Here is a 20,838-nt window from a genome sequence, read left to right as displayed (position 1 = left end):
TTTTTGGCCATTACTTATCGACACAGCAATAAAGTTCGTCAGGTAAGTTCTTCTTTCGTTCTTTGAAACTTTAATTCTTGATTCTTCTAAGTTTCTTGATGTTTCTTTGAAACCATCACAATCAGCCTATTATCATATGTGGTCCACAAAAAAATACATACGTTTTCCGGGAAAAGCAGAGAAATTTTTCTGTTTAAGAGATTTAAAACTCAACTATGTTTGCAAAACATTAATGCAGTCCTGTTGAAGGATTCGCCTATAAATATTGTGTTGATGAGCATTTTTTCCTCTTGGAACGTAGACTTCTAAAACATTACCCAGGCTAAGATCCCTGACTGTAAAAATTAACAGTCAGGGACCTTAGCCTGGGTACAGTTTTAGAAGTCTGCCTTCCGAAAGGAAAGGAAAATGTTCATCTACACGACGTTTATAAGCGAACCCTTCAAAAGGAACGCATAAACAACAAAACGAAAAGCTTCCCTTTATAATAATTAATTTTGTTTTCCAGCGAAAAACTAGCGAGCTGAGACTTCTCAATCAACAACTTAAATTGCATTCAAAGCAACAAAATTGTAGTAAAAAATTATAAATGTTGAAAGATTAGATATTGATTGAGCTTTGGTTTTCGATTGACGTATTATGGGTGTTTATTTTTGAGGTATTTTGATTAGTTTTTCTTCATTGAGGTTTAATTAACTGAACTGTCAACTGGGAAGAGATTTGCCAAAGCTTATTAACTCTTTTAATATGCCAGGTGTTTTTTAATCACATTTTCAAACGTCGTCTACTTTTCCCATGAATTTCTTGTGAAATTAAACAAAATTTCGTTCACGTTTCATTTGTGTCGTTTCCATTCAAACGCCGTATATCTCGTTGAAATTAATTCAAATTATCCGTTTTTTGAAAATTTCTCTTACTCTCCTACAACATGTAAGCAGTAGTTCGTTCTGGGAATGTGAAAAGATAAAATTGCCACGACAGTCGGTCAAGTTTTTGTTCCAAACTTTGACGTATGGCCAGTACATGGGTTCCTGCCTTCGGAGTGACTCAAACGGGGGACTTCATGTTTATTGTCAACGAGAGAATCTTTGTGGTACCAATTTCAAGAATCAAACTCGTGAACAAATGCAACAACTGTTTTCGAATTTCCAACAAAAACGACAAAAGGAGAGCTACAAGTGTGAAATATTCTCAAGTGTTGGTGGCAAAAGATGTGATGAATTAGAGCGTAATCTAATCTTGACTGACGCGAACGACTGTGCTGAAGTATTTTGCGAGGCTGAGGGAACAGTATGTGTGGACCATTTCGGCTACTACGAGTGCGTCAATCGAAATGGACTCGTCTTGTGTGATAGTTTGGATATTTTCAGTTCGTGTAGGTGTTCTTTGAATGGTCCTTTGAAACGAAGCCGAATAATTTCCGCTTCTCTCTTTGATCAGTTTTAAATACAATATTTAAGTACAGTATATAAATACAGTTTTTCACCTAAAAAGGGTCTATGTGGCAACGGATAGAGGCACAGCAAAGTCGAGATCCAGCCACACGCCATAGAGAATCAAGCCAAGACAACAAATTTATTCGCAATTTTTTTCATGGTGCATGACCGATAAAATTCAAGCATTCGGCTTAAATTCTCATTTTGTTTCTCTTTTTGCTAATGTCAGTTGGGCTGGAATTCCTTGCTCGAATGGCACGCGTGTTTTTCCTCAGGCACTTAGTAAGCAAACTAAAGCTTATGGTTACACATGTAACAAAGCGGCCAGTCAAAATTGATCTCCGAGGAGAGCAATGGCTCGTTCTGAACTGCTGTGGACCAGATATGCGAGGACCAGATATTTTCCAGATGTCTGTGCGCTCGAAGTTACCTCTGATCAGACCATCCCCAGAACACCATCCGCACAATATGTTATTTTATCATCGTTATCCTAATCAGACTACATTGCCCTCAAAAGCCCTCTGATCAGACTGTTCAGCACTTGAAATGACCTCTGATCATACTTATAATCGGAAAAAAGGACCATGATCAGACTATTACCAGACCGAAGAAACCTCTGACCATCCTAAAAAAGAGGTGACCTCTGCTCAACTTTAGTGAGCTCGAAAAGAACCTATGATCAGACCATTACCAGAAAGGAACAGATCTCTGACAAGACCATACCAGATCGATGCAATCCTTGATCATACTTTTGTTTGCTGAAAAATGACCTCTGATCAGACTACCCAGAAGGAATTGACGTCTGATCAGACCATCCCCAGGCTGAAATCAAATCTGATCATAACTTTTTGCACTTATCAACTGGGATTTCAACAGAGGCAACACTGGATTTAAACTGGCCTCTGTTACTTGCAAGCCTTGAGTGCTACCAATTATAACAACTACTCTTGAGCTCTCGAACGTGGGAATCTGCTATAACCCATTCTATTGTTTTCTCTTGTTCCTGAGCTTTCGTGTCTCTATCCAGTTGAAAAAGTACCCTAGTTGAGAAGACCTAACAAAAATGACAAAAAAATGTTCGCTATGTTTGGCTTTAAACGTGAAAAATCTAGATTTTTTCTTAGCTGATTGACAAAACTAAGTGAACAAATATGAATATGTTTTTGTTCCAACCCCCATTCAGGGGGGGGGGGTTAGGAACTATATACTCAAATGGGTTTTTTGTTCAGTCAGTTTTGACCGATCGATATATTCATTGTACAGAAATGTGAGTGGTATCATTAAAAAGCCCGACAAGCTTAGAATATAGAATTTAAAAGATTATTTGAATTTCATTTTCCAGAGCGAGTGATCGTTGTTTAAATTTTTGTGAATATTAGACCAATTTGCGTTATTTTTATTCACATTTTCCAGAATTGTTGCCTAAAATTTCGTCAATTTTGCCAATATTTGTTGAAATTTGTTGTGTTGTTGATTTTATTTTTAAGGACAAAAAAAATTGTTGACAATTTTTATATATTTTTTTGGGTAATATTTTGGCTAAAGATTCCAAAATTCAGCCTTTTTCATCATAAATAGCCCGAAATAAGATTCTTTAGTACACTTTGATTGAGTTTGCCGGTAATACACAGCCAAAAACTACTGAAACAGACTTTGTAGACTCAAACTGGAGCTATTACTACTTCAGGTTCTATTTTGAGTGCTCTGCAATTGCAGTTTTGCCGTTTTTTCCTAAATTTACTTGTTGATTATCAAAAACGCAGCACTTGTTTTTGATTTTTTAACCAACAAATTATCTATATCTATAACATTCAAAAAATTAAGTGTTCCTATTGGACGAGCAAAATTAAGTGTTCCTATTGGACGAGCTACATTGGTATGACATGTTCAAAGCATTTAAGAGTTTTGGTTCATATTCATTATAATTTTACTTTTGATAATACAGGTCTCCCAAAACTGATACCTCAAACTACCCATTTTAGGGGGGGGGGGGTGGGTTCCAAATCACCAGGTGCAAATTTAAGTCATAAAACAGTTTCGATAAATCGCATACTTAGAGACTAGTAGGACTCTAAGAGAGCACCTCAGTCACTTGATGCCCTCCGCGTTTTGACTGTCAATCCCATTTTTGAGGAAGAAAAGTTAAAAGCGTCCGACGAAAAATCGTTCAAGCAAAAATCACATTAAAAGAAGACCACAGGAGTAATATAATTGGTACCAACTTTGTTTGAGAGCAATTAATAAGTTGTGAATACAACTGTTTCGTATTGAGTAACGAAAGAGAGTTTTCTAGTATGGTTTTTTTGAGGAGTTCACCAACCACTTTTCTACTCTCCCATCTCTTACTTAAAGCATGCTTTCAATTGTTGCTTCGATTTACTCAATTTACCCTCCTATATATAAAATAACAATGAGTAAAAACAAAAATATTGGTTAAAATGGTCTTACTATTCCATGATAATCTGTTTTTACTTGTTGAACACGCTTCGATAGCTGCTTCTATTTCATCAGAAAAACTTTTGTATACATCATCTGAGACAGTTCTGTCGTAAGGCAAGGATTCGATCTCATTCACTGTGTCCTCTGAAGGTGAGTCAGAATTATCTTATAGAGATAAGAAGAGTTTCCGCAATTCATCGCACTAAAACGCAATTAGTGCCGTATTTAGATTATTGTTCCGACCCCTCTTGAGGGGGGAGGAACTCTAAATTCAAATGGGTTTTTTATTCAGACAATTTTCCCCGATCGATATATTCATCGTAGAGAGTTGAGACTGGTATCATTAGAAAGCTCGTCCAGCGTAGATTATAAAATTAAAAAGATTTTTTTATTTTCGTTTTTTCGAGGGAGTTATCGAAGTTTAAACTTCTGAGAAAAGTAGAGTTCGTTGTTTCTATTCATATTTTCCGGAATTTTTGCCTAAATTTCGTTAATTTTGCTAAAATTTGTTAAAATTTTTAAGAATAGTGTTTTTCACTTTAATTTTAAAGACAAAAAGGTATTGTTGAATATTTTGATTGAAGTTTTTTTTCAAAAGTTCTGGCTAAATAATTCAAAATTCAGCCTTCAATCAAAAACAGCATGAAATAAGTTTCATTAGTCCAATTTGATTGATTTTGCCGGAAGTACAATCCTACTGAATTCTAATGTAGTCTTTTTAGACTCAAAAAGGGGTTATTTTTACATCAACTTCTGTTGAGATTGCTCTGCAATTAAAACCTTGCCGTTTTTTGCCAACTTTACTCGTTGATTATCAAAAAAGCAGAGTTTAATTTTGAGTTATTAACTAACAAATTATCTATATCTATAACACTGAAAAATTAAGTGTTCTTAATGGACGAAAAGCATTAGAAGGGCTAGTTTTCTACCAATGTTGGACTGTTACAGTCCAAATATAATTCGGATTGTAATTATTTGGTCTTTTTTAATAAAAATCGATATTTTGTATGATTTAAAGAACATAACATTTCCAATCAAAGCTTACTAGTGATAACTCCAATTAGCTTCCTAAGGAGCTCAAAAAGTTGTGAATATAGTTTTGTATTTGAAAGCTTATGTTTGTTTTGCCTTTGAAAAAATTTGATTTTTAAATAAATAGTGGCTTATTGAAATTTGCGTCTATTTTTTTAATTAATTTGGTCAACTTGTAGCTTACTGTCAGCAAGGAAAGAGAGCTTTTTTTTCTACTGATTTAATATTTAATCTTTATTGTGATTTAAGACTTAAGTAATGGTTTTCTGGCTTTGATATTACTAGATTTCACAATTTTTTTTTCAGGCATCTGCCAATTTTTTACGTTTTCTTGTATTGTCACCTTATCACATTATTGACAGTTCATATATCAAATTATTGGCGTTCGAAATAAGACACATTTGAACACTTCAAAATCTTTAAAGATATAGATTATTGTTTAAACTGCTACGACAGCATTTTCTCCAAGAATTTAATTGACTTTTTGAATTTTGTCTTTAACTGTTGTTTTTACTTTGTCTTTTTAGTCTTCCAAAATTTCCTGTATGATGATTCCTGTTTCATTAGTTTTTTAAGGAAGAAAAAATCAAACTATATTTTGATATTGGTAGATAGCTGCTGGCTCTCATGACTTTGAAAATACTTATAATGAAAAATTAAAAAAAAACACTTTTGAACTTCGCAATTTTGTTTTTTTATTGATTATTTGTTACCTATTCTCGTTAATTTTAGCTCATATATAAGATTATTGGTGTCCAGGGAAAGTACTACAAAAGATTGGTGTCAGAAACTCTAATTGCTACCGAGCCTTTTTATGGACTCGTCCCATATCTTTTCTAGTGAAGAACAAGTTGTTTTTGTTAGTTTCAGTTTCATCTGACGCTATTCTGACTTGGTTATTAAATTTTATTATTTGAAATGGACATTTGAGGTTTTGGATGTAATTGTTGTTTGTTGTTGTTGCTTGATTTTGCTGTTCGTCTTGACTCGCTTTCTTAATATTGGCAGATCTCATCTATCTAATGCGTCATTTCTTAGTCAACTGATTTATTTGCTTTGGAGGATATGGTTTTGTCCGTACACCAATTTTTTTGAAAAGTACTTGAATTTTTGGGGTTTTCTATCTGTTCCTCATATGGTAGACAGTTATGCCAAAATTTTGGATGAGCGGGGTTGGAACCTTATGTTCCATCGCACATTACAGAGCCTCCTTGTTTATTTTGAAGTTAAAAATGTTTTTCAGCAAAGACCTGTTGAACAATGATTAAATCCGAGCTCATTAAATCAGACAAATTTGTCTCAAACACTTAAGATGAAAAAACTTGAGACTTGAGACTTTCGTCGTTTATGCCAAAGTAATTAAAAGATAATTTGTATTTTAATTAAAATATTCAAATAAAAATAAAAGACAGCCATTCTTGATTCAATTAAAGCAATTGCTGACATTTCAAGTTTCCCCCTTTTTCATAGTTGATTTTTTCTAAAAATAATATTTGTCACATAATATTCTTCTCAGGTCCTCCAGAACCAGAAATAGTCTACGAATGGGGACCCTGGATCTCTCGAACTATTACAACTGGCCATGGCTGGCAAGAGCAACGAGTACGCACATGTTATCAGATCGGCGAAGAAAATCTCAACAGTGAGCTGGCAAATGCAGTCATTGCAACCAAGTGCCCTGGTGGAAGCGATTTTGAGATCGAACGAACTTTCTGGTTTCACCTGTCTCTCATGAGTTTATCTGAAGCTCATGTAGCCTGCCAAGTGAGTGTTGGATACAAACACCTGAAATATTTGATCTCCCCTATGTCATTGTTTAATACTGGTCAAAAAGAAATGACGTTTTGACAAGTATTTTGTGAAAACGGACGTTTTTGAGCGTTTCTAAAGGTTTTTAAGCTTTTATGAGCATTAATTTGAGATCTTAATGTTTTTAAACGGTTATTAGACTATTATTTTGAGGTGACAGTTTTTAATGATTTCTTCCGACGTTATAAAAATACTCCAATTACAGAAATTTAAAGTAGTTTCTAAGTAAAAAAACCTGGGTGTAGGTGCAGGCCATCCGGCGAATTCAAACTTTACAGGTGTTGGCACCACCATTTAACAGATGCACAAGCCATAAAAAAACAACAATAAAGAATAAACTAATAAATTTCAATTTTGTGAAAATTGTGAAAACTCCGAAAAAGTGAAATCTGAAAAATTTTACAAGTTGAGACCAAAAATCTGTACGCTGCAACCATTTTAGATTGGAATCCCTGAGCGTCTTTTGCAGGTCCATAGAGTTGCGTGTAAGATATACAAGGGTCCAAAGAAACGAATGGAATCATATCCACAACCAAGTGCCTGGTTGTGGATATGATTCCATTGATAATCTACCTAATTTAATAATTATGCGATCCCTTAGAATTTTATTAATCTCAAATTCCGCAAAATTGAGCCATTTAGTATATAAGTTATCATCTCTGTAAGTCAACGAAATCAATTAGTGCAGTTACGTAACATTTACCATGTATAATTTGACTTTAACCTTTTTATTCCATCAACCAATGAGCGATCTATGAATCTTGCATCATAAATGTTTTTTGAAAAAGTTTTCTCTTTAAATCAAGCCGTCTGCATGTTGAAAAAGTGTTTGTAACCTTTAAAACCATTACAAACAGGTAAAAAAAAGAGCTGCTGTCTCTATTTTTGACTATAAAACGAATCTGAATCGATTCCAGTCCTTTTGTTGTAATGTTTTGCTCGATCGGCAAAGTTTACAACTTTCGCTAAAAAAGGCTAAAAAACTATCATTAACTGAAGCCTTCAAACTCACTGCAACATATTTTGTTAATTAAATAATCATAAAATCAGCCAAATAATTTTACAGTTTCTTAAAGGACCGAGCGATTAAAAGTTTTAAAAGTTTTTAGTCAATATGAATCCAGGTAAAAAAACAAGTCAGGCTTAAAATTCGTGACCCAGGCTCTGGCGGAAAAGTGCCACTGAGAATATTCTTGAGGTGATGGAATAATTGGCCCAGGAAACAGCAAAATGAACATCAACAACGCGAGCATCAACAAATCTTCAATGCGTTTGGTGGTGCAAAGGAACAGAGCAAAGAATGCGAGCAAAACTCCCGACGGAATCAGTCCAAATTCCAATGTCAGTAAGGAAGGCAGATTGTTGTTTTTCGAAACGTAAGATGACACAGATATCTATAGAAAACAGCAAAAGCTAATTTTGAAGACGAAGTACTAAGAGCAATTTGGGGTCGAGAAAAAACTTAATTTGGGCAGAGCGGCGAAGATTTTAATGGGACTCGTTGACTGAGTACTACAGCTCAAAATATTGGGCAATGTGGATGCTAAATTGCTCTGGAACACAATGGTATACTTATTGATATAGAAGCGTCAGTCATGGGAAAAAAGTTGAGAAAAAAAATGTACAAATCCCTTTTGTACAAATCCCTAAGAGACAAATTTTTCAAAAAAACTGAACAGCTAGTGAAGGCGAGATGAGAATTAAGCATAAGGGATCCAAGTCGTGAAGCCAGATAGAGGCACTGAAGTGTTTAATTTTCTAAATGATGATAAGTTTCGCTATCAGGACTTCTTTAAACTGAAGCAAACCACTGATCGTAGAACTTACCCAATGCAGGTGGCTTCCCCAGAAAATATCAAAAACGATACAAACCCGAAAGTAATTGAAACAAAAAATTGTATCGAATTGGAACCTGTAAGTAGCAAACTCAAAATCCAGACAAATTCAAACTGACCGAGTGGATTTTAAAAAAATGATAGCAGAACATCGGCCGAGAAAAAAAATGATTTGAGTTAGAAAAAGAACGTGAAGCACGGGAACGAAATCAACAAGGTTTATGTAGGCAAAAGCATGAGTGAGAGTTTGAAAACAAGAAAAAGAAGGCACGGGCGGAGCAGCGCCGGCCAATTATTGAACTGAGAGAAAAAAATTCAAGTAACTCAGGACATGATGTGGGCTTCCAAATGTCTGATTCAGCACTAATCTAAAAACTGAGAAAAATGAGGAATCCAATACCCAGAAAGTACCTTTCACCTGAATATTGTCAACAAACAAGGTCATAAACACTCAAAAGATGGTCAATCCCGACAAACGAGACAAAACAATTTGTTCATTTCCTAACAAAAAACAATATTGTTGAAACCAGCAGCACAAAACACCTGAATGCTAACCTGGGAGCAGCGTCTCCGCCAGGGGCAACCAAAAGAATCGGAGGGAATTAGAGTTTCAGTCGGCAGAAGAAATCTCTTAAACAGACAGTTCACCTCCGGTGAACATCAGCATATTGAAACAGAAACAGGAGCTAGAGTCCCAAACACAAATCATTTAACAAATCAATGGGGGACCAAAAGGAGCACAGTAAACCATATCTTTCAGGAGTTAATTTATCAATCCATAAGGAGTGATGGTTCCGGGGCCTTAATAAAACTCCCATTCACTGATTTTTTGCTAAACTTTTTATTATAGCCATAGTGGTCAGGTACTTTTGATGTAATTTTTTCATCAAAAATAGTTCCGATATAATGAAAAGATGCAATACGAGAAGACCAGTCCGACGAGTCAAGCAGCACCAGAAAAACCGGGAATGGGACTGAGCGCAAATACATATTCTCAAGCTTGGAACTTACTCTGCGGTGACAACAGTAGAACAAGCGTAATAGTCAGTGATCAATCTTAAAAAATATTTTTTCCCTTTCCCCTGCGGCCCGAATTTTCTAGCAAAAAAGATGAATGTGTTAATAAGGAGAGTATCTTGTCAAAACCAGCTGGATACAAAGCTGACTTAGAACCTGAAGGAGTTCTAAGTCCTGCAGCATTTTAAATGTCTCCACCTCTGAAAAATCAGTGGTTGAATTTTGTAGAGTACCTATGACTACATAGATGTAATCTGACTGTTTTCAAGGAAATGCATGACTCCTAAAATTTTTATACCTGTATTTTAATAGGACTGGCAAACCTGCCAATACACAAAATTAGATACCAAAGCTGCAATAAGCTAAAAATGAACAGCTTCGCTTCAAACGCTGAAGACCCTTGCTTTAAATGAAATATATGGGCCTTTCACATACATACAAGACACCATTTGAACTTGCAAAAAACTAAAATCATTAAAAAAGCAATGGCGAGATTTTCCAATGGAGCAAGTGGTGGGATACAGCGTCCTACGTTTCCAATTTTGATGTCACCATTGAATCAAAAAAAGAGCAGCAATCACAACCTTAGCAAAACGCTTGAACGAACTACTTGATTAACCAATGAATAATATGAAGTTCAAACTGTGTGGCAAGAATACGAAACGAGGTTCAACGAACAGTTTATACTGTGCCATTGCGCAGCCCAAGAAACAAGAACCACACCAGCAGAAAAATGAAGACTACTAACGGAGGGCAAAGAAAAACGTGTTGTCATAAATGTCACTTCAGAACAGCAGTAAATATCTGGAGTGTCAATAAGCAGAATTGATGGAAACCATACATAAACTTTGATGTTATTTAGAAGAACTTTCGGTCATCAGTGCTATTAAACAGAGAGACGATTCTGATCAAGAATAGATGTGTACAAGGACACACACGACACATTTTTGGATTGAACTGCTTGCAGAATTTTTCAAATTAAGCTTTACATTAGGTGTTGACAGAAAAAGCTGCAAACGACGGAAACTTTTTTGTAGACGTCTTCTACAAATCAGTCAAATCTCCCAGGAAGCAATTGAAATCTACAAGTAAAGTTTAAAAAATCCGCAACAAAGGAATGTTCAATTTGATAAAGTGGAGAGCAGTTGACAAATATGTCAAGCCGCAGATCTCAGAGGAAGACAGATCAAAGTAAAAAGATAAAATCAATTTGTAACCGAACCTCAACCATCTTCATTTCACAGACATGGTTGGAATTTTCATTCTCTGGAATGCAACAGTCTCATTTTTTATCTCGGAGATCAGCAAGAGGTCCATGTAAAAAGTAACGCTGAAAATTGTCCCTTTTATCTCTCAGCGGCTTTGTTTCTTTAGGAATAAGTTCACCATTCACGAGACGAATGAGACTTCCTTCAAAAATGTATTTGTGCTCAAATAACACGAACAAGGGATCAGACAAAAATTTGTAACGAGAAGATACTAACAGTTCTGCTAAGTGCTCTGAGTGGAGGAAAAAAACCGACGGCATGATATACGATTTCGAAAGTGGCGACAGAATTTGTAGATTCACATTTTCACAGATGCATCAGAAAAACGATGCGCGTTCTGGCATATCCGCAAAAAAAAACAACCATAAAACTGACCTATATGAATAGAAAATGTCGTCGTCTACCGTCTATTAGAAACATGAAGATACAAGAATTTCAAGCAGCAATTTATGGTGAAAAGTACCTTTTCCCCAATTTTTGATGTTTTAAGTTTCCCATTTTGTTGATTATGTGATCCCTTAGTTGTTTATTTATTGTGAAATACTATATAATTGAGGCATCTGGAGTTATCTATTTATGATATTTGCCTGTGAACACAATCGTTTTGAGCAGTTATTTAACAGAGTACACTTTGACTTATATCGCATTGTACGTGAGTAGCAGAAACAGCAGGCAGCAGGCGGGCGCAAAAATTTTTATTGAAATCTTTATCGAACGTCAAACAACTTAGGTGCATGTTGTCCTATATAAGAAAATCTGCTTCATTAGCACTGTTTCTTTTGAATGTGTCAACAAAGAATGTGACCTGAGAGAAAAATCAATCGGTTGTATAGGTATTATAGGTTTTGAAGCCTATGGCCAAAGAAAGTTGTTGTCCATGCAATCAATGAATCATGCTTGCATGTTGACTGAAAAAAACGGCAAACTTTATAACTTTTTGAGCCGGTATGTTGGTTTTTTTTCAAAAATTATTTAAGAAGTGCGCTGATAGCCGCTGAAAAATTCAGCGGCAGCCGCTAAAAGTACACAATCTTTTATTTCATACGCCTAACTGTCCGAGTATTGTTCACATAAATCAGCAGTTGTCAACAAATCCGGCAGTTGTAAAGCGGATAATTAGGAAAAGATAATTCGTTTCAGCGTTTGTCAGCTTCCTAATTGCAGAACTTTTAACTGCTGAAAGTGCTGAATTTCCTTTTTTTTGAAATAATTTCAAAGATTATATATGGACTGCATTAAAAGTGTTGAATTTTGAAGTGTTGAATTTATGTTAGGAATGTGTGATGGTTTCCAAGAAACATCAAGAAACTTAGAAGTTTTCTTTATTAAAGTTTCAAACAACGAAAGAAGAACTTACCTGACGAACTTTATTGCTGTGTCGATAAGTAATGGCCACAAAACTAAACTCAATTCTAATTTTGTTTTGGCGCTATCATTATCTTATTGACCTATCAATCATATGTCAGAAGCAAATTCTCCCACCAACTGAAACCTGATTTTAACATCAACCGACCTCCAACTAATGAACTCGATTGTACCCAAGCCATATATGATTCTCATGAAATGTTGATGAAAATAGAAAATCACCTCCGGGATTCGGAGTTAAGATCTATTCACATGCCAATCATGTAAAATATTTTTAGCTAATCTGAATTTTCTCTGTATATTTTCGCATAGATAACCATTATAAATACAAGCTAATTTTTGTATAATTTCAGTTCAAAATTTAATTTAAAATTCAACTTATTAAATTCTTTGACCCGTGTAATCGACCACGACAATGGTGTCCAGACTAGCTACAGACAGACAAATTTTGGATCTACATTATGCAGAATCAACTTCTGCGTGGATTATGTATTTTGTGGCGAAATGTCGCGCAGAGAAGAAAGAGGACAAGGTCAACAACGACGGTACTGTACAGGACCTACAGGTAACCAACCCTCTTCCTTAGTATGTGCGGGCAAGATGCAATTATTAAACTTAGGAGCCTACTGAGTCCTAGGAATTTGATAGACACTCCGTATAAAGACATCAGATTGGCGATTCAAAACTATATTTCTCCTAAAGAGAGAGTAGTAAAGGCAGAAAGGGCTAAATTTCTGTCCGTTATACAAGGTGTAGGGGAGTCAGACGACGACTTCCCAGCACGTCTTAGAGAAGAAGCACGCTATTGTGACTTCGAAAAACTGAAAACAGCGGCCAACCCCGAAGAGGAGTTGGTAAAAATAAAGTTTATCTCAGGTTTGAGGGACCCTGAAGCAAAACTTAGACTACTAGACGGTATTAAAGAAAAACCAGCAATGTCGGTTACTGAAATGACCGAGAGCTTACAGTTCAGAAGTCAAGCAATGGCTTTTGCAAGTTCTTCATCAGATAATAAGCCCTTTAATGTGAAGGAAGAAGTTGGGTTCAACTTCAAAAAGACTTTTCGAAAACCAAATGAAAAAATTACGGCTAATAAAAACAACAACATGTGCAGTAGATTTGGAGGTAAGCCACACTCTAGTAGACCCTGTCCAGCGCTAAGTAAAATTTTCAACACCTGTGAAAAGGTGGGACACATCTCAAAAATGTGTAGATGCAGACCCCAACCAAATTCAGGTAAGTACAATAAACAGAATAACTTTTGCGAAGAAGAAAATGTTTCTTCAGAGCAAGCACCTCCAGCATCGGAGATGGGAATGTTTTATACTAAAGAACAAATCTTTAGCATGTCTGTGACATGGGAATATATCTCAATAAATAACTGCAAAGTAAAAATGCAGGTAGACACAGGTGCAGATAGCACAGTGATATAATCAAAAATATGAACTGAGCTTGGTAAACCTCAGTTGGATGGTAATATAAGACATGTTGAAGCTTATGATGGTCATCAATTAACGCTTCTGGGATCACTTACTTGTGACGTTGAGTGGAACGGAAGCAGGCTCACTCAAAAACAACTTCCAGTTGTGCAGTCTGATAAAGAATTTGGAATACTTGGTAGAGACCTTCTACCCAAGCACGGCATGAACAACATCACAGCCGAGCCCCTACCTGCTGTGAAGGGTTACAAAGCTAGTGTGAAGCTGATACTAGGAACACAGCCAATGTTCTGCAAAGCCAGAAAAATACCTCTACCTCTTCAAGACAAGGTCACAGAGAAGCTTGAACAAATGATCAGACAGGGCATCCTTGAACCGGTACAGCCAGGAGGAGTCACTATTGCATCTCCAGTGGTGTGGCAGAGAAAGAAGAGTGGAGAACTGAGATGTTGCGTGGACTTAAAAGTGCACATCAATGGCAAGGTCATGGATGAGGACTACCCAATGCCGGACATGGAGACGATCTTCCACAACCTACATGGGGCCTCATACTTTGGCAAAATTGACCTCTTAGATGCCTACTATCAAATTGATTTTGACGAAGAAGCTAAAGATATATGCACAATCAACACATCTCAGGGACTTTTCAAGATGTGCCGACTACCTCAGGGATTGAAAAACTCTTCTTCAATCTTCCAGAATTGCATCGAATCAACACTCAAAGGAATTAAAGGTGTTGTGATCTTTCAAGACGATGTATTGGTGTATGGAACTACCAAGGAGCAGTTCGACAAGAGAATGCTTGCAGTCAGGAGTCGACTACGTGAGAAAAACTTTTACTATTAATGAGAAAAAATCCAACTCAAAACCAGTCGATAGCGTTAGCTTTTTGGGATACTCCATTTCAAAGGAGGGAATAGCACCAGATCCCAAACATGTTGAAAAAATAAAAAATGCAAAAAGCACCAACTAACAATAAACAAATCGAATCGTTTGTTGGGATAGCTAATTTTTACGGAGGAGTGATTCCTGATTTTGCAACAAAAATGCTACCCTTAAATAACATGAAAAAAAAGCGATTTCTCATGGGGCAAAATGCAACAAAAAGCCTTTGAAGACATAAAAAATGAATTATGTGCTAACCCACTAGTACAGCCATATAGTCTACAAAAAGAAGCAACAGTTACTACTGACGCCTCTGAAAAAGCCATTGGCGGGGTTCTTTCGCAAGAAGGACATCCAGTCATAAATGTATCGAGAAAATTGACTCCAGCGGAACAAAACTACTCGAACATAGAGCGGGAAGCACTGGCAATTGTGTTTGTGGTCACAAGACTAAAACAATTCCTTCTTGGAAGACGATTTACCCTACAGACTGACCACAAACCACTCAAATATCTCTTTGCACCGACGAGGAGATCCCGAAGACAGCATCAGCGAGAATCACAAGATGGGCAATAACTCTAATGGGTTTCGACTATGAGTTGAGGTACACACCAGGAGAGCAGATACCCCATGCAGATGCTTGGAGCAGAATGGATTTTGGCGAAGACGAATCGGACAACGATCGAGTGTGCTTCGCAATCAATTACATCTACTTCGCCCACAGTCATTTGGTGACCCAAGCAGAAATCAAAACTGAACTTGGAACAAACAGACTCTTCCAGGACATAATGAAACGAATCAAAAGCGGCAATTGGAAACAATGTTCAGAAGCGGAAAAAGGATTCGAACAACAGAAAGATGCACTTACTTTACATAATGGAATCATCTTCAGAGGTGTTGTTCCTTTCATTCCACCCAAACTACGACACATCCCGGAAAGAATGCAACTGAGGCATCAGTCAGAATGATAGCATGGTGGCCTGGCATTACCCAAGACGTTCAACACTTTGTTAGTAAATGTAAGAATTGTCAATTCAACAGGCCTAGCCTGGGAAAAACGGTCTCTACGTGGCAAGAAGCCGACGTTTGGGAACGGCTCCACATGGACTGGGGTTAACTTAAGGACCAAGGCAATATCTTAGTAATTGTTGACGCGGGTTCTGGTTGGATAGAAGTCTTCCCCGCGGGAAATAGAACATCAGAAACAGTTAAAATATATCTTAGTCAAATCTTTGCAAGATTCGGAATACCAAAAACTTTAGTTTCTGATAATGGTCCAGAATTTGTAAGTGGTGACCTTAAGCAGTGGTGTGAATCACTGGGAATTAAGAAAATAGAATCACCCGTCTATCATCCAAGAGCTAATGGACTAGCTGAAAGAGCAGTTCAGACAGTGAAGCGGGCACTTCAAGCGTGGAGTCCCAACCTTAATGTATCATTTGGAGCATTCCTGCAAAAGGCACTGATGACACATCGCAACACTTCAAAGACGAGGAGCAAAACTCCAGTTGAACTCTTGTTGGGACGCAGAGTGAGACTACCAGCAATAGCAGATTTCGACTTGTGCGAACCCATTCTATTCAAGGCCAACGAAAACACAAAGACAGTTCCTGCTACCTTCATCATCAGGAAGGGCTTGAACACATCTTTCATACAGCCCGAAAACTCAGCACGGACTATTCTAGTGAGCGACAACCAAATTGCGAGACCAGACGAGGACAATGTGAAAAATGAACCAGCAGTGGAGGAGACCATATCTCAATCAAAACAACAACTTCGGAGAACAGACGTGGGACCTTCACTTCAAGATGAAGCTTCTGCAGCCACATCATCTGCAGAGCACCAACAACACGAAACCTCAGAGCCTCCACGAACATCAACAAGAAACAGAAAACAACCCGACAGATTTGGAGAACCTATACCCTCAAACGTGCTTAAAAAAGGAGGAAGGATTTGATGGTTTCCAAGAAACATCAAGAAACTTAGAAGTTTTCTTTATTAAAGTTTCAAACAACGAAAGAAGAACTTACCTGACGAACTTTATTGCTGTGTCGATAAGTAATGGCCACAAAACTAAACTCAATTCTAATTTTGTTTTGGCGCTATCATTATCTTATTGACCTATCAATCATATGTCAGAAGCAAATTCTCCCACCAACTGAAACCTGATTTTAACATCAACCGACCTCCAACTAATGAACTCGATTGTACCCAAGCCATATATGATTCTCATGAAATGTTGATGAAAATAGAAAATCACCTCCGGGATTCGGAGTTAAGATCTATTCACATGCCAATCATGTAAAATATTTTTAGCTAATCTGAATTTTCTCTGTATATTTTCGCATAGATAACCACTATAGATACAAGCTAATTTTGGTATATTTTCAGTTCAAAATTGAATTTAAAATTCAACTTATTGAATTCTTTGACCCGTTTTATCGACCACGACAGAATGTGTTGAAAAAGGTGCTGAAATTTTCTCAGAAATCTGCTGAAATTCTGCTAGTAATGTACAGAAAGCGAAATCTTTTACACCAGCCCCGTCTTGAAGATACAAATGTGGACATTAATATCAATGCAAATCACTTTTTCTGTATTTCAGGTAGAAAACGGTTATGTATTCTGGGATGTGCGTGAAATAGAAACAGTGCAAAAAGTGGCAAGTTACATGAAAGAAAATGAAATAAATCTGCTATGGACTAATCTGTTCACTGACGAACAAAAAGCTCTGGATTTTATTTGGGTCAATCAATTTGACGAAAAGATTCAGATACCGTTTGGCTCCTTTGCACACAATCATCCAAATTTTAAAATTGGATATGGATTGTTATTTTCTGCATCCGGATACTTATACAGTGTTTCCCTAGATGATCACTATTTTGTTCTGTGTTATCGATGAAACTTTTCATTATTTAAAAGTCTTTTATTAGACTGTGCAAACCCCTATTTTTCGAATACTATACATTGTTGAATTATAATATTTAATTATTAAAAAACTCAAAGAAATCTACGGCATCACTTATAAAAAACTGCACATTTACTATTAAACTCATGGCTATTAATTTTCTTCAGCAAATGGAAACATAATTTTCTTTGTTGATAATTTTCCAAAAGCTTTACGTCATAACTCAGAAAATAGGAAAAATAATGAAACACCTTTCCACATAAGTCAGTTGTGCACTTTAACGTTTGCAAAGATGATAAAACTGTTTTCTGTTTTGAATATTTTTTTACAGCGTGAAACAGAAATACTGATGCTAATGGTGTAATCGCAAAACAAATGACCGACAACGTTTCAATCTTTCAAAAACGACCTGCTTACATTTCTTGATCGAAGTCACTTTTATGAAAAAGATACAAAAGTTATAATATCTGCAAAAATCGATGAATTAAACCGTTGTAATATCTGAGAGGCAAAAAAAGCAAGTCCAGTTAAAACAAGTAGTCAATGATGGCTATCACTTGATTAAAAAGATGAATGCAATTATCTATTTATATGAATGAGTTCATACCAAATTTAATAGTTTTCAGAAAGGGAGTTCAAAACTTGACTTAAACTTAAAGAAATTGTATATAACAGACAATGTCAGGCGCAGTTGATTCAAAGTAACAAAATTATTGAAATGAACCAAGTTAAAATTTGCAGAGACAACCAATAACTTGTTCATGCGCTTTCATTTAGACAATTATTAAAACTGTACGTTATCTGATGCTGAACTTTCCCAACCCCATGTATACACTCACGATGCCTCCGGAAATCTAATTCCAAAAACTCGAGTACGCTCAATTTATTTGGCCAGAATAAGGACTCCCATTGTAAATTATGATGTTTTGAATAGATTCCAATCTTGATTTTTCTCTCTGACAACGGGTATATATGCGAGCAAATTTTGCACCTTTTTTATCTCACAGATCAAAAATACCATCTTGTTCTGTTAATCAAATTTTTCCTGTAAATCTTAATTTTCTGCTGTAAAAATCATTTTGCGCACATTTTGCCTTAAAACCCAACATCTCATGTAAAGATACACTATTTCATAGTGGAAAAAATTCTAGCGTATCTTTACCGCATATCGGCTATTGCGTTTCAAATCTGGTATTTCTGTTTTTAAAAAACTTCTAACAGCGAGAAACATCGAAACATTGGAGTTAATGGTATGTTTATCAAAACACACGTCAAAACTGCCCTGATCAGATGTCATGTACAATATGATTTTCAGCGGGAAAAATACAAAAAAATTGTTATTTGCAAAACAAAGATAACGGAAGAGATATGTTGTGCTAGCTGAAAGGTTAATCAGAACATGTCCCATTAAAATAAGCCATGGAGTATTGCTATTACTTAACGAGGAAAAGTAGAATGGTATTACTTGAATGGAACTGACCAAAGATAAATGAGAGAAGTTCAGCGCAGCGACAAGCTTGTATATCAAATTCAACAGATGCATCGAGACTATGACTCAGTTCTACCTGTCAATCAGAAATGAAGTACGCATAACTTGATAATTTTCCATAAAAACACTTGAGGTAATACAGCAGCATATACAGATATGTCGCAGCTGATGGAAACTGGAGTTGAATCCCGCATTCAGATAACGGTACAGACTTTTAACACACAAATGTAACTCACAAGCCGCATACAATATCTTTGCAAACATTAACACACAGTTTTTCAAATACACGCACGCCCGCACAAATACATGCATATACGCACATCCCACTAATTTGGTTATGGTTTATTTTTAAAGGATATGGTTACAAATTTTAACGCAGAAGGGCAATTGAAATTTGCTTTAAAATAAGTGAAAATTGAGAGATTCTTTTCCCCAATTGTACCAGTTTTACACAACTTTTTGTCGGTAATCATTAAATTTCTCTTTGTAGAAATTGTGGATTGGCCACAAATTATTCTTTTTTACTCTTCTTTCTTCAAAACCTATGTGATCATTGATAACGTATTGGACCGTCAAATTGGGACGCAAAATGCTGTCATTCGCATCCCCAACACTTGTACGACAACAGATTTGTTCGTTGTTTTTTTTCTATAATGAAACATATTCCAGTTTCTTAAAATACCATTGTCATTTCACGAGCATGCTTAGAATGTTGGCAAAAGTTCAAAAGGTGATGCAATTTTAGTAAATTATTTACGAGAACCAGTAAACAAAAAAGGAATTATTTTTTTTTCTGGACTAGAAAAACGCGGTGGATGCGAGGCTATTAGTGGCCACATAATGATGTTTTCAATGTCATTCAATTTCTTTTCAATATTGATTTTTAGGCAACAACAAGCGCAAATTTTAAGGCGACGTGTTATGTTAGTGGATAAGAAAAGCAACAGTTATGGAGGTCCTCTAACTTTGTCGGCCCTTCCCATTTTCCGCCACATATCTCATTACTCATTGGGCGAAGAATCTAGTTTTTCCTCAAAGGTAGGATGAAATATAAAAACTTGTTTTTTAGATTAAACAATAGCCTAATAGTCTAGATTGAGAACGAAATAATTCGGCAAGATATCTTAATATTACTTATGTCTACTATTTTTTTATGCAACCAGCTGTTCAAATAAGCAAACAACTCCATTTAATTGATGCCTTTAAATATGCAGGTTTATATTTCTTTTCATGAGTTTCTTTTCAGGCGAAGAACCTAGTTTTTCATGAGAACCAATAACTTAGAATTGAGAAATAAAAAACAACCGACAACTGTGTAACGTAAGACAACAACTGCAATACTGCCAAACTATTGACTGGGAAAAAGATTCGAGATAGTGTATTAAAGTACTGATTTTTCTAGCATCTACGCTATTTCCGGTCAAATCTGCTATTCTTGTTTTTGCAAGATCTTGCAGCTAGTTAGAGAAGAAGATAGACGGACATCGCTTAAATCTATCAAATTGGACCTGATCAGATGTCTTGTTCAGAGTCAATGTAAGTGAAAAATCACAAAACTAAATAATCTGCTTAAAATGAGTAGAAAAACTGAGAACTGGTGTGCTATCGGAAAGGTGAAGAAGGACAAGTCCAAATTGAAAACGCAGAGAAGGTGACTATTATTTAACGTAGAAAACTTGAAATTTTTTTATTGAAGTGAACTGTCTCATAAAAAAAATGGGAGAATTTGAACGACATGCTTCTATATCAAAATAAAGAAACATATACTCAGCTTTGTATGTCAACAGACAATCAATTTTGTGTAACATCAAGTTTTTCCAATCAAAAACACTAGGGTAACGTAGCAGCAAATAGAATTGAATTGTAGCTAGAATGAGAAAAATATTTGATTCCTGTATTCAAAAGGCCAAACTAGC

General features: G+C 36.0%; 1 protein-coding gene across 1 annotated transcript; it reads left to right on the top strand.

Moving 5' to 3' along the window:
* Positions 1–739: 739 nt before the first annotated feature.
* Positions 740–17,574, top strand: LOC142335156 (uncharacterized). The gene is made up of 3 exons (XM_075383519.1): positions 740–1,375; positions 6,424–6,671; positions 17,131–17,574. Exons 1-3 carry the CDS (start codon positions 1,024–1,026, stop codon positions 17,425–17,427), a joined length of 897 nt encoding a protein of 298 aa, XP_075239634.1. The 5' UTR covers positions 740–1,023; the 3' UTR covers positions 17,428–17,574.
* The last annotated feature ends 3,264 nt before the right edge of the window (positions 17,575–20,838 follow it).

The sequence above is a fragment of the Convolutriloba macropyga genome, chromosome 2 (genome assembly GCF_964194025.1).
Source record: "Convolutriloba macropyga chromosome 2, txConMacr16.3, whole genome shotgun sequence".
NCBI lineage: Eukaryota > Metazoa > Xenacoelomorpha > Acoela > Convolutidae > Convolutriloba > Convolutriloba macropyga.
The sequence above is the reverse complement of the archived record's forward strand: the minus strand, read 5'-3'. Positions and strand labels throughout refer to the sequence as shown.

Coding starts and splice junctions, on each gene's coding strand:
- LOC142335156 (XM_075383519.1), top strand. CDS start 1,024: ATGGGTTCCTGCCTTCGGAGTGACTCAAACGGGGGACTTCATGTTTAT. Junction 1,376..6,423: donor TTTGGATATTTTCAGTTCGT/GTAGGTGTTCTT, acceptor TATTCTTCTCAG/GTCCTCCAGAACCAGAAATA. Junction 6,672..17,130: donor AAGCTCATGTAGCCTGCCAA/GTGAGTGTTGGA, acceptor TCTGTATTTCAG/GTAGAAAACGGTTATGTATT.